The following is a 14,687-nucleotide window of genomic DNA, read 5'->3' on the forward strand; positions in this document are numbered from 1 at the left end:
ACCATTCTGGTTCCTAGAGAAGGACCTCTGGGGGGGTGGGGGTGGGGGTGGGGGGGTCTTCAAGCACATTCCACCAGCAGATAACATCTTGCCTTCCTGTTCAATTTTCAGGAGTCTATCATTGACTTTGGGTCCAAATAGCAAGGACCCATTCACAATGGGTGTTTATAAAGGATGACTTAAAAGTTGTCCACAAAGTCACAGAAATGCAACCAGGCATGGTGACACACAGCATTGCCAGTACACATTACTCTGAACACTCCACCTACCACATCATGTAGCAGCCTCATGAAGAGGCTGGAAATAGAAAGCATGGTAATCATCAGGGACTCAATCAGCTTCCAAGTATTTGGGATGGGAGATCTTTTGCACAAAATCTAGTGTCTGTTCTACAAGACATCTCTCCTGAAACTCATCATATTTCTTTGAAAAGTCTGCTCTTGGTGGCAGCTGCCACAATAAGAGTGTCCACAAGATGGTCTTTAAGCTAATAAAGTCTGTCCTTGGGTGGATGAAAAATTTGTCTGTGTTATGGGGCATGTAGTTAGCAATGTCTGGCTCTTACTATACCCTGTCTGCAACTAGGCCATCCATGTGGTCATCAGGAGAGGCCACCCAGGAAGTAGGGCAATCCCAAATACCTGGAACAACAACTCATTTGGGAAAGGACGATGGGTCAATGAGCCTATTATCCCTCTAAAGCATCAATTCCAAAACCTCTCCAAATCTGAACATTTTGAGAGGGGACTTGGGGGAATCTTCCCCTTTACTATGGTTAGTGTATGGGGTAAGAGATTCCACAGGGAAATCCATGTGCCTCCTTCTACACACAGACTTTCTGGGACTAAAGAAAGAATTTTCTGTAGTTCCCAAAAGTGTCTCGGGATCCTTGTTGAAATGAGGGTTCTAGGCATTTGGAGCTGTGCTGTCCATTGTTTTGAAGATGAGGACTCAAGGACTCAGAAAGACCAGTGTCAGTGGAAAGAACTGAGACTGAGGGTGTATTCCTTTCCTGCATCAAGGAATAGATGACAATTCTCTCAAAGAACTCAAAGGCACAGTAACCCCAAGGAATCCCTCATCAGCACCGACTCCATCCTAGAAGAAGAGGACATAGATGGCTCCAACAGGAGAGCCTCTGATGCCAATGGACTAGTTGGCTCTATTACAGAGATTAGCACTGACACTTCAAACACAGAAGCCCGACACCGTGAATGGCACCAAGAAAATCAGTGCCAAAGATACAGCTGAGGGCTCAGCACTGAGGGTCCAGCACAAAGACCCACTTAGCACCAATGGGATCAATGTCAAGGAAGTCAGATGCAACATCTGGTCCAATGGATTGAATCCAACTGGTGCCAAAGGGGAGCACACTGGGATACTTGCTGGCTCCAACATCAATGACACCAAGATGTGTCGAGGAAGGAGAAGTAATAACAGGAGTTCTTGAGTCAATGCAATCCACCCTGGAAGCAGGGGGGTGGAAGGCACCCATGTCTATCTCAGCCTTAACAAAAGCCCTTATCATTTGATCCCAAAATATGTTCAAGGACACTCCTACCAGACGTGTAGACCTAAGGGAAGAGGTCGAGAGAGGATGGGAGCCATGGAACCTTAAGAGCTCCATCTCAGAAGGACCAGCTTCTAGCAGACAGTCATCCGGGGGACAAGTCGGGTGTAATGGGTTCTGCGTGACGGGGCACCAGAACTCAGACTGGAAACAAGGATGGTTTTAAACAGATTGGAGACATAGCATTTAGAGATGGAGGAGGTCTTGGATGTTTAGGGGATGGTGATGAAGAGAACTCTACAGGTTTCTCTTCCCCTTTTTTCTTTCTCTTTCTCTCTCTGACTTTCTTTTTCCCAGCAGAATCCAAAGGTAAAAGGCCCTTCAGGATAAGCTTGTTACTGAAATCTAGAAGGAAGACAAACCCAGAGACCTTCTAAATATTGTATGAGGCCTGGAAATGCACTAGTTCTAGGCACACAATGCACAAATCATGTGTGTTCTGGGGTGGAATGTTATGCTTAAATCAGGTGGACTCTGAAACCTTGACCATTTGGTGTAAAATAGTAACAGTAAAGAAATCACCTGAAAACACACAACACTAGATGGTATCAGTAATAAATAAATATAGCATTATAACAGAATAAACAGCAAGGAAACTTTTAAAGGGGTAGCAATAAGAAAGATTAGGCAGCTGCCTAACTGGGGGAACAAAGAAGGAGATAGTGAGAGTTTCTTGTTTGTTTAATTTGTAAAACCAACCATACCTCTCAACCGCTTAGCACAAGAAATCTGAACAAAGGCAAAAATAATAGCTGGGCAAAGGCCCAAAAATAGGGGCAGATTTTAAATGTTGTTCTTATAAACTTAGAATGTTGTTAGATTAACAGGTTCTGCATTAGCATGCATTTTCTGAAGAATACAGAGTTTGAAATTTAAATGTCTGTCATTATTTAGTGACTTCAATCAGTGATTTGACAGAAACACACATTTTATGAGGAAGAGACCAAAAATGTGAGGCAAAAATCTGGACATTCTGCAAAGATATGGACAATTAAGAGGTATGGAACCCACTCAGACCCACTTATTTCTAGGCGAATTCCCTACAGTGTGTCAGAAATGCAGCAAAACATATACATTACGCTCTAGACAATAACACTCTAAGATTTAACTGTGTAACAGTTAGCGTTGTCGCCTCACAGCAAGAAGTTCTCTGGTTCAATTCTCGGCTGGGGTGCCTTATGCGTGGAGTCTGCATGTCCTCCCTGCAGTTACATGAGTTTCCTCCGGGTGCTCCAGTTTCCTCCCACATTCCAAAGACATGCAGTAGGTGTTCTGGACACTCAAAATTGGCTGTAGGTGAGAGTGCGTGTGCGAATGAGTGTTACGAATGAACTACCCCGGCAGGGCTAGCCACCCAGTTGTGTAAACCTTGGCTCGAGATGATTGTCACTGCTGAAGTGACACCCCGACCCTATGTGCAAAATGGGAAAAGGGGTTGAGAATGGATGGATCTAACTGTGTTTTTCTGCCTAGTTGTTATACTACTGTGCTCTTAAGTCACTGGCCCATCCTTGGAATCTTTGCACAGCCCTAAAATACATGAGATCCCTCTGGTGCTCATACTGCACCTGGCTCCCTATAAATATCTGTTTACCACTTTAACATCAGCATCTAGTTCTCTAAGTATCAGCAGTCACATACGTAATCATTTATCTCATTAACTGAGTTGTACAAGTCCTTACCTCTCGTGTGTATTGCTTTGCCTTCTCTCGATCCAGTTTCTCACTCTTTACAGCCTTCACAATATAACCCAAAACAACCTTCAAAAACTGATTACCACTCCTCACCATATTCTGAAGCTGTTTTGTATTTTTCTCCAAAACTTTATTAATTTTCCACTTGCTACAGAAAAACAAAAATGAAGCAATTAAAATCATTAAGAAACACTGTGCACCTCTCCAGTGATAGAGATGTATCTAGTTTCTCTTCTTACACTTTAAAAAAAAAAATAGTTTTGCTTTGTTTCTTTTAAATAAGCTGCATATTTGGTCACATCTGGGATATGAAGTCTCATAAATCCTGTGTGAAGACTGCTTAACTATGGGAGCACTGCAGCATGCAAAAACATGTCTTTGCAAATGTAGGAAATTGCTTATAATATAGAATAGAAGAGTGTAAAGGAAAGCATTGCTAAATATAGGTCTGTCATAAGGCCAGATTAATTCACTGAAATGTCATAGCCTGGCAAATCTTGCTCCCAGCAATAAAGAGAGGAAAAGTAGACTGTGGAAAAAGTACATTTGTATTAAATTTGAATCACTGAAATGCATGCATATGCAAAATATCACATTAAGTAGCAGGAAAGAAGGCATAGGAAGATGAAAAAGAAAACCGCATTACTACCAAAATCAGCAAAAATACTAGTAGATCAGGGAAGTACAGAAGGGTAGTGAATACATACAACACTGCGAGAAACAGGAAAAGAAAGGCCGGAAACAAGCACAAGTGAAATAAGCAATTACTTTGAAGCGTAAGGTGCACACCAGCTTATTGCAAAGCAAGAGGAAGAAATCTCAAGCATAATGACTGAAAAATAAAACAAGGAAAAAATGGCATTAACGTTGCAGGGGAACAAGTACCAACACTGTCAATATGAACACCTGGAATAAGAAACAATGATAGTGAAGATTTCAAACGTATGACAGGTGATGGGAAGTTTCACTATTTCGAACAAGTGGACTCGGTGAAGTGGGGTTCGAAGTAGTGAAACTTTTAACATACGCATGGATCCCTCCCAGCCACAGCATGAGTGGTGACATGTTTTAACTCCCACATAGCCATAACTAAGTTTGCAAATGAAAGGGCCACATGAGAACCCATTGCCACACACAAAATGTGTTGAAACAAATGATCACCAAGTCTAAAGAAATTGTTTTCCAACAGAAGTTCCAAAAGGGCACAGAAGGTGTTGACTGTGTCATTGTTAAATGCAGTATACTGACTTAAACACTCCCTTAAGAAATCAACACCAGTCTCTTGTTCAATACTAGTGTATAATGAATTGACATCCAAGGCAGAAAAATTAAAATGAGAACCTTCCCAATTCACCTGAGCCAAAAGTTCTAAAAGGTGCCAGGAATCACGCAAGTAAAACCTCATATTCTGTACAATGGGGTTTATAATATCATCTAGCCAAACAGATATTGGGTCTGTCTTTGAAAAACTGACAGACACAATTGGCCGAAAGAGGGGGGGCTATGCCTATCTTTATGTACTTTAGGTGTGCCAAATAGTGTCGCCAGTTTAGGATAATCAACTTGTAAGAAACTATATAAACAATGATCTATATTTCCTTGGCTAAATAAATCCAACAAAGTAGAATCAAGCCTGGAAAAACGTTGCTTAATATACTCCTCAGTGATAATCCTATAACAGTTCTCATCTCCTAATAATTCAAAAATAGTTGCTGTATAATCTGCTGAATTCATAACCACACTAAAACCAACATTAACAGTCTTCATGACCCATAGGTCTGTATTCCTAGCTGGTTCCATCAAGGCTGATAACTCATTATCTGGGAGGTTTTGTGTGTACTTAGAATTGCCAATGAAACATCTAAATTGCTTCTCACAAAGATTGTCAAACACTTATAAAGTTGGATGCAAGACTGGGTTGTACAAACTTTTCTTTCTAACTACTGATTGAGTTCTACTAAGATCTTGCACCCCATCAAAAATGTATTTGAGGTTTAATTTACATAAAAACTATTTCAAATCCACTATAAGTCTTGGTATATTGACACTTAGTGAGAATAAATGAAAAACCATGTCTGAGCATAGAAACAGTACAGTTGTGTACACTTACCATAAATGTAGATGTTCGAGTATATTCACTGTTGCAGTAATCACATTTGGGTAATCTGCCTGCAGGTAGCCCTCAGCCGGCCTGAATCCCAGAGTCTTCGAATTTTTATGTCGGATGCTGTCGCTTCTTCCTTGACGTCAGGTGATCAGGGGTATAAAACATGCAGCCGACGCCATTACATCAGTTTTTCTTGCCCCAGATGTCAGGTGCCCCCACAATAGAAATGCTGCGGAAGTAGATGCAGCCCTGGTGGAATGTGATCTTATCCCCTGTGAGGTAGGTTTTTCATGGTGCTTGTAGCAGAAATGGATGCAATGGGCTATCCATTTGGAAATGGTTTGCTTTGAAATAGACTTCCCCTCTGCCCCTGCAGCAAAGCTAACTAGCAGCTGTTCAGATTTTCTGATAGGCTTAGTCCTGTCCAAATAGAATCTAAGTAGTCTGTGCACATCCAGAGAGTGCAGTATTCATTCCCCTTTGTTTTGTGGATTAGGGAAAAAAGTAGGCAAATGAATGGACTGATTTAGGGCCATAGAAGACACCACCTTGGGCATAAGGAAGGATTAGTCCTGAGGGAAACCCTGTCTGCATGGAAGATAATGAAGGGTTCCACTGCCATGAGGGCCAGTAATTTAGACACTCTTCTAGCTGAAGAAATGGCTAAAAGGAAGGCTGTTTTCCAGGAAAGGAATTTCAACTCTGCTGTAGCAGCTGGTTCAAAGGGGGAAGAGTGAGCTTTTCCAATACAAAGTTAAGGTCCCAGGCTGGAGTGGGAGCTCTCCTGAGGGGGGTTGGTCTTAAATTTTTGGCCCCTCTAAGGAATTGCTTTAGCAAGGGGTGAGAGAAGAGGAGTGGCTCAGTATTATAATGTGCTGAAATGGCAGAGGCATGAATTTTAATTGACGAGAAGGATAGGCACTTGTGGAGCATTTTTGTTAAGTACTGTAGAATATGAGGTAAGCTGGGCACCACTGTGCCCATCCCTTGAGCTAGGCTCCAGGAACAGTATCTTTTCCACTTTTCGGCATAGGATTTTCTAGTACTAGGCCTCCTTGCCTCCAGAATGACATCCAGTACCTGCTTACTGAGGGATGCTAGGGGATATCTCAAGGAATTAGCCAGGCTGCAAGGTTCAGGGTTTGAAGCTGAGGGTGCAGAATCTGGCTCGCCTGCTGGGACAGCAGGGAAGGTGTCTGAGGCAAGTGCCATGGTTGTAGCAGTGTCATATTGCACAAGAGAGGGTACCAGTGCTGACGTGGCCAGTCTGGTGCAATCAGTATTGTCCTTGGCTTGTCCTGTTTGATCTTTAGTAGGACCTTTGAGAGGAGAGGCAGAGGGGGAAAGGCATAAAATGAGAGGCTTTCCCAGGTAAAGGACAGGGCATCCACTTTCCAAGTCTGGCTGTGGGGAGTTCGTGTGCAGAATTTGTGCAATTGGTAGTTTTGAGGGGAAGCAAATAGGTCTACCTCTGGAGTCCCCCATTTGTTCCTCAAGAGGTTGAATATTTTTTCCATTCATGTGGGTCCATGAGATTTCTGCTTAGGTCATCTGCCAGTGAATTTAGTTTGCCTAGCAGGAAGTGAGCTTGCAAGTGTACTTGGTAGCTCAAGGCTGTGTTCCGCAGAGCCATGGCTTGTCTGCAGAGAGGGTACGAGTGGGTTTCCCCCTGCTTATGTACCACATAACTGTGGTGTTGTCTGTCTTTAACCAATAGTTGTCCTGGAAGAATACGGTCTTTGAAGGCTGTCAGAGCATTCTGTACAGCTCACATTTCTTTTTTGATTGATATGCAGGTGCATCCGTCTCGGGTTCCATCTGCCCTGAATGTACTGCCCTGCCATGTGAGCCCCCCATGCATAGTCTGATGCGTCTGTTGTTAGGGTTTGGGTGGCAGGAGGTAGAGTGAAAGGGAGTCCCTTGTTGTGATAGCAGGCCTCTGCCCACCAAAGGAACTCTGTCTTCATACAAGGAATGATAGAAATTGTTTCCAGGTCCTGAGAATGTTGACACCATAGGCTTTTTAGATACCATTGGAGTTTCCTCATATGCAGTCTTGCATATGGAATTAGGAAAATGCAAGAGGCCATGAACCCCAGGGCTTGCAGATAGCTGGGGTTTTGTGGCCAATAGTTTGAAGTACGTTGTCAAATAAAATTGTTTCTCTGGAGTGAGGAATGCCATTTGAGAAGTTGTGTTCAAGCTTGCTCCCAGAAATACAAGCCGTTGGCAAGGTACTAGGTGAGATTTCTTTTCATTGATGGTGTACCCCAGAGAGGTTAGAAGTTTCTTTACGAATGCCAGGTGTTGTAATAGCAAGTCCCGGCTTTCTGCCTGAATAAGACAATCGTCCAAGTATGGGTAAATTTTAATATTTCTCTGCCTGCAAAATGCAATGGCTGGAGCTAGACACTGTGAATACCCTGGGCGCAGTAGATAAGCCAAAGGGAAGCGCAGAGAACTGATAGTGCATGGATCCTGCCCTGAAGCGTAGGTATTTCCTGCACGATTCCCTTATTGGGATGTGGAGGTAAGCTTCCTTTAAGTATAGGGTTGCCAACCAGGCATCCTTGGCTAGCATGGGAATAAGCTTTTGCAGAGTTAGCATTTTGAATTTTGGAACTATCAGAAAGGTGTTAAGAATAGAGAGGTCCAGGATAGGATGCCAGGAGTTGTCTTTTCTGGGTACTAGAAAAAGTCTTGAATAAAAACCTTGTTCCCTTTGTTCTTCTGGGACAGGTTGAATAGCTCTGATATTGAGAAGAGAGAGAGAACCTGCTGTTGGGCCTCCACCCATTGATTTGGGGGTAGGTCTGGCCAACCATTTATGGTTGGTAGTGTGTGGAAGTGGAATCTGTATCCTTGGGAAACTATGTTCAAAACCCATATGTCCTGGGTAATGAGTTCTCAATTTTTTGCATGCAGTCGAGCTTTCCTCCTAAGGGAGCAGGTAGTTGAGCAGGGCTTGAAAGGGTTAAGGTTAAGTCATTGTGCCATTTTTCCGTAGGGGGGTGGCTTACTACTCCCTGCTTTGGAAGTGGGAGCCCCCCACTGTTTAGGTCTGTGCGTAGCCTGAGACTGTAGCCTAGGTGGTCTGCTGTTCCTGGGTTTGGACTGAGAAGGCCTAGAAGGGACTGGAAAGGATCAGTTCTTTGAAGGCCAATGCCTACTGAATCTGGGAGGCTGCACTTGTATGAAATATTTAACAGTTTGCATAGATTTAGCTTCTTCCTCCATCCTTTTGAGGACTACTTCTAATTTGTGGCCAAAAAGGCGGTCTTGGTTTAAGGGACCATCCAGTAATTTAGCTTTTACATGATCTGGCAAGTTTTGTTCCTTAAGCCAAGCATGCCTTCTAATTACAGACCCAGTGACAGCAGCCCTGCAAGATGCTTCTAAAGCGTCAAAACCACACTGCAAAGTATGTTTACCAACTTGTTCTGCAGAATGCATTAAATCATGTAATTCTTTGTGTTCACTACAGTCAGGAATCAACATCATTTTCTGTTTAAGTAGCCCCATAACATGCTGCTGATATGAAACTGGCAATTTAAAGCCCTAATGGCCAAAGTATCAGAAGTGTATACCTTCTTACCCCATCTGTGTAAGGCTCTATAATCTCTATCAGAAGGGGTAGGATTTTTGGCAGCAGTAGCCTTGATGCCTTTTGGTCCTTGGGAAATGGTCTCTGGATCCACAGAAGGATTCTTGAAGAGGAACCTGTGAGAGTCAGGCACTCTGTAGTACCTGTCAGGTTTTCTGGGAGCTGGAGGTAAAGTGTCTGGGGTAAGACTAGATTCCAAGAAAGCATCATCTACAATGTCCAGAACAGGAGGGATACCTAAAGGCGTGTGTTGCGGTAGTAGTAAGAATTCCCTAAGTCTCTTTTTGGACTCAGAGTAATCCTGGCTTTCCCAGCAGAAATGCTCCCTAAGAGTGTGCAAGGTTTCACCGAAGAAAAAATCCTCTGGAGGGGAAGCAGAGGCAATGGAATCCTCTGCATCAGAATACTCATAAGTAGATAAGGGCAAATCCTGGTAATCAGAAGGAGCAGAAATATCAGATTCCTGATCAGAAGAATCATAAAGAAAATCAGTTCTAGGTCTCTTAGAGGGGGAAGGCTGGCGTCCCCTAATTAAGATAATAAAGTCTTCAGCCATTCTAAGCATTTGTTTTTTAGGCATATGGGCCTGAGCCTGCGGTTTGGTCATCGTTTTTCTAGGCATGGTGTGAGTTTTGGGCATGGATGAAAACAATGGCATCGGTTTAATATGAATGCCTGTAGGCCTGAATACACCCTCAGAAGCCAGTGCCTGCACAGCAGCTCCGGAGCCATCCAAGGCAGAGACATCTGCAGGTTTTATACTTGAAGCAGCATCTCGCGGCATACCGGACTCCGAATGGGTCTCAGTAGAGGCCTGCGAATCAGAAGTAGCGGGTATCAGAGGTTGTGAAAACACCTCACTGAGTACAGGCGGATGGGCGACTAGCTTAACGGAAGCGTCATCGGCGGTTTTGGACCTATGTGGTCTGTCTCTGTCTTTATCCTTACGTTTTTTCGTAATATCGGTAGTCGGATGGCTTGACGAAGCCATTTCGGAATACATAGAATGAGTATGACAGTAATTAGCTGCAAAAATAGCCCGAAGATGAATATTTCAGGTGTTGAACAAGGCATAAAACTGACAACGAGGGACGTTGTGGTCTGGGCCGAAACAGGGGATGCAGTAAGAATGAAATTCTCTATGAGGTATTGGCTTTCCACAGGTAAGACAATTGTTAACTTTTACTGAAATTGGTTAGAGCAAGAAAAAGGATCCCCAGCAAGGTACTTAACTTTTTTGAAGACTTTGGGTCTGAAACTCGAAAACGAAAATTTCAGGAGTCGGCCGACCGGCACTTGAGAACTGCTTCTGCTTTGGGCACCACACGGCAAGAAAGACTGATGTAATGGTGTCGGCTGCATGTTTTGTACCCCTGACATCAAGGAAGAAGAGGCAGCATCTGAAGCAGAAATCCAAAGACTCTGGTATTCAGGCCGGCTGAGCGCTACCTGCAGGCAGATAAGCCAAATGTGATGACTGCAACAGTGAAACACGAAGATCATCATATCATTACTGAGATGTACTTTGCTATAATTCAACACATTAATTTGGAACTCTAGTTCTTTTTGTGGCCCTTCTGACCACCTTTGTTCTTGGTCTGACTGTTGTTCGACCACTTCGGAGTCTTTTTGTTACCTGCAATAACCATCAAAAAGGGACCTGAGACATTTGAAGGGGAAGCCGCTGAAGTAGAAGGAACATCATTCTTTTGAGTTTACCATGCTTCCTATTCCTTTTGGGCTAAGAATTCACAAGTTTCCTGTGTCAAACAGGGTGATTCTTTATATAAACGGTTGACCTTTTTAACAGCACAGCGTTGACTTTTATGCATTTGCTTGTTGAGCATTATAAGGTGGAGTTGGACAAATTAAAAGCTGAAACAGAAGTGTTGGATGCCATGATTAGGACAGCCGTGGTTTTCCCTCTTTTTCCACCTTGTACATGGCATTGCAGCCAAAGTTAGTAGGCACATAGCTTCCATTGTTAATTGGAAGTGTGGTAAACTAAAAAGAGATCTGGAAGCGTATGCAGCTAACAGTGCCTACCTGTTAAACCTTTCATAGACAAGTCTGAAAGACTTGATCAAAATTTGGTCAACACATCATCTGGTGTATCTTCATCTAATGTTTCCCAAGAGTCCCAGCCCATTGCTTCTACTGGTGGGCAAGTGAACACAGTGAACAAGGGGAATGACAATGTTGTTCCTTCTGCTTCAGCGGCTTCCCCTTCAAATGTTTCAAGTCCTATTTTGATGGACAGTGCAGGGAACAAAAAGACTCCAAAGTGATCGAACAACAGTCAGACCAAGAACAAATTTAATTATCTGTATCAACGGAGCTGGCTAACTTCTGTATCATTAGTGTAGGTGGTATATAACCCTCACACACTGTTAAAGATGATGAACATATCAAAATGTTATGCTGTTGAGAAGCTTTTGTTTTATTATGCATCATCATCCAGTCTGGATGTTGTTTTGTTTATAACAAACTGTACGTTTAAAGAGAGATCTTATTTTTATGCATGTCAATTTACAGAAAATACGATAAAGCCAATTTTAAAACAAATAATATAACAATAGACAATACTTTTTAAAAATCTCATCAGTTATTGAAAGTTGTTGAAAAATATAGCTACTTACTTTCTGGGTGGCTTTGGAACTAAAGAATGAAAAAAAAAAAATAAGAAAAAGAAATACAGACAGACAATATTAATTAGTCCTAACAAACACAAATAGCCAGTTCAAAATAGGCATATCATGGCCGGTCAGTTGTCTGTAGCAAAATTAAAGTTATGTACTTACCACACAGTTAGATCCTCGTGATCCAGATCCGTCCACTTCAAACAGTAGGACTGGATGCTGTAGGTGGCACTGATTTGGCGCCTGTCCTCCACTGAGGCAGAAAAAGCAGCAAATGCTTTGTTAGAGATTTTCAGCAGGGCAGGTTTACCAAGAGCAACACTGACTGACAGAGATGCCAATTTCATGTCAGACCTGCTGGCTTGTCTGTGGAAGCACTGTGGGATGAAGCACCTAAAGACAACCCCCTACCATCCCCAGTCTAATGGTCTTGTGCAGAGGTTAAATTCTACATGCTATGGGCATTTGCAGACCAGACCAGTTTAAGAGACAGTAGGACAAATATTTGCCCCATCTGCTGTTTGCTTACAGACAGGTACCCCAGGAATCCACAGGTTTTTCACCCTTTGAGTTGTTGTATGGGCACAGGGTGAGGGGACCTTTAGATCTGATTTGTGATGAGTGGGAGGGTGTGTGTGAATCCCACAAGGAGTTTGTTGTGGTATATGTCTTAAACCTCAGGACAAGGCTCAGGGAGCTCATGGGCTTGGCCCAGGTGAACCAGGCAGAAGCACAAAAGCAGAAAAAGTCTGGTATGATAGGAATACTCAAACCAGAGAGCAGGACAGCAGGTTATGTTTCTCATCCCTGTCAGACACAATAAGCTGCAGGCAGCTTGGGAGGCACCCTTCAAAGTGGTAAGGAAGGTCAGTGATGTTAACTACATGGTAGAATTGCTAGGCAGGAGGCAGGGGCACAAACTGTACCATGTTAACATGATGAAACCTTACCACGATAGGGAGGCCCTTGTGCAAGTATTTGCAATAGGATGCACGAGGAGTCTGGGGGGGATCTGGTGAATGATCTCCTCAGCGAGGTTTGGACTGACACCTCAGTGGAAGTGATAGCAATATCCTAGCAGCTATCCCCAACCCAGGTTTGGGAAATCACAGTAGTGTTACAGGAGCTTGGGAACAGGACAGATAAAGTAGTGTGGACCCCAGTCTGCGTGCAGACATTCCAAACACTTAAAGGGGCTTTGGGAAAACTCCCTGTGTTAGCCAGCCAGTAAAATGCCAAGTTACTCTGGTGGACCCTAGGACTGCAAGCATATGATATGACAGTGCAGCACTGCAGTGGGGTTAGCAATGCCAAGGCAGATGGGATCTCAAGACAGGATATAGGGTAATGTATTCCCAGATAGGCTCATTCCTCTCAAGCAATGTTTCTCAAGGGGCACTTGAAAAACTAGCTTGAGTCTTCAAAGGGGGGAGAGGTGTGACGATAGGAAGTACTGCCAGCCATGCCAGGAGAAACAGGGCAGTGGATTTGTAAAATATGCCAGCCCAGCTAGTTGGAATTTTGTAAATAATTATACGTCATTGTATATCAAACTGATTTGTACAGATGCTTGTGCTGAAAATGTATTTGTGAAGTTTGCTTGTGTTAAAATGCATCAACAGTATGCCCTACTGGAGATTGGCAACAAGCACAACAGGAGGCTGCCATGATTAGAGTTAATATTTTGGCCTCTTTCTATGAGAGAACAATACAGAGTAATATTACTGAAGTAGAAAAAACATGTAACAACCTGAAAAGGTTTGAACATGAGGCTAGTTTTCAGGGTTGTCTTGGCAAATTATCTAAAGAAATCTCTATTTTGGAAAATAACCTTAAGAAAAAGAAATTGCATAAATTTGCCCGGGATAAGGAAGATTATGATAGGGGCAAACAATTTGATTCACAAAGGGGTGTGAGGTTTGCTCATGGTACCAAGAATGCTTCATTTATACGCAAAAAGACCAAGGTCTATTTTAAAAAAGACTGGGCCTAGCTTTATTACCTCTGGTGAGGATTCTTCGACTACTGACACTGAGACACCTAATATTGGTGATTCTCCAAATGCTAAAAGGGGTCGAAGGACTGAGGTCCCTTTAGGGGGAAAAAACACAGGGCAGGAAGGAAACACAGAGGTCAAAAACTTAGAAGAGCTCTTCATGTCGATAGTGAAGTAAATCATTCATGTAATAATGTTTTAAACATTTCAAGTCATATTTTGACTGATGATCAATATTCCCTTCTTAATAAAGGCCTTGGTTTTATACCTGGTTTTTTCACTGATGAAAGTATTTTGGTTTCTGATACAATGGATTTTTGTAGGAAAATTAACTTGAAATTATTTTTTCAACAACAAGATCAAACTGACAATGCTCAAAGATCATCTGATTTTAGATTTCACAAATCTACATTTAACCCTCCCATGGATAAACATGTTGTTGTTTTCCAGCAGGCGGTTATAAAGGATATACACTTCAATTTGGGTTCTGTTGACACTATAAAGCATAACATGTCTAGGAAGGAACAAATAGCACTCACACAACTCAGAAATAATACGGATATTGTTATTATTTCTGCCGACAAAGGGGGTGCGGTGGTGGTGATGGATACTGAGTATTATGTGAATGAAGGTCTTAGACAACTTTCCAACCATCATCATTACATGAAGATGGAGATTGATCCTACTCCAGGTTTTGCCTTGGAAATTAATGAATTTTTGGAAAAGGCTGTAGAATCTGGAATTATCTCTGATAAAACCAAAACTCATTTGACGGTTAAGGATCCTGTGAAACAACAACTTTATCTACTTCCTAAGATTCATAAGTCCATTGATCAGCCACCAGGCAGACCGATTGTATCTGGCATTGGGTCACTCACTGAACCCTTGTCTGTTTTTCTAACTGAAAAATTGAAACCACTGTTAACATGTGTTAGAGCAAGAATCAAGGACACGACTGAATTTTTGCAGATAGTCTCCGAGTCTCAATTGGACCCTGAATGGCTTATGTGTACCCTTGATGTATCCTCGCTTTATACCAGCATCCCTCATTGGGCGGGTATTAATGCCTTGGAATAC

The 14,687-nt window shown here is 42.6% G+C and overlaps 1 protein-coding gene across 2 annotated transcripts in view; it reads right to left on the minus strand.

The window, feature by feature from the left end:
• Positions 1 to 14,687, minus strand: part of LOC122799248 — a 1,077,360-nt gene that overhangs the window by 160,426 nt on the left and 902,247 nt on the right. For both annotated transcript variants that reach the window (XM_044068189.1, XM_044068190.1), the window contains 2 exons: positions 11,615 to 11,633; positions 3,253 to 3,412 (listed from right to left, as the gene is read on the minus strand). In XM_044068189.1, coding sequence (XP_043924124.1) covers positions 3,253 to 3,412; positions 11,615 to 11,633 — 179 coding nt within the window. The remainder of the gene's footprint in view (positions 1 to 3,252; positions 3,413 to 11,614; positions 11,634 to 14,687) is intronic.

Source organism: Protopterus annectens, chromosome 4.part0 (genome assembly GCF_019279795.1).
Source record: "Protopterus annectens isolate FY-2018-M chromosome 4.part0, PAN1.0, whole genome shotgun sequence".
NCBI lineage: Eukaryota > Metazoa > Chordata > Ceratodontiformes > Protopteridae > Protopterus > Protopterus annectens.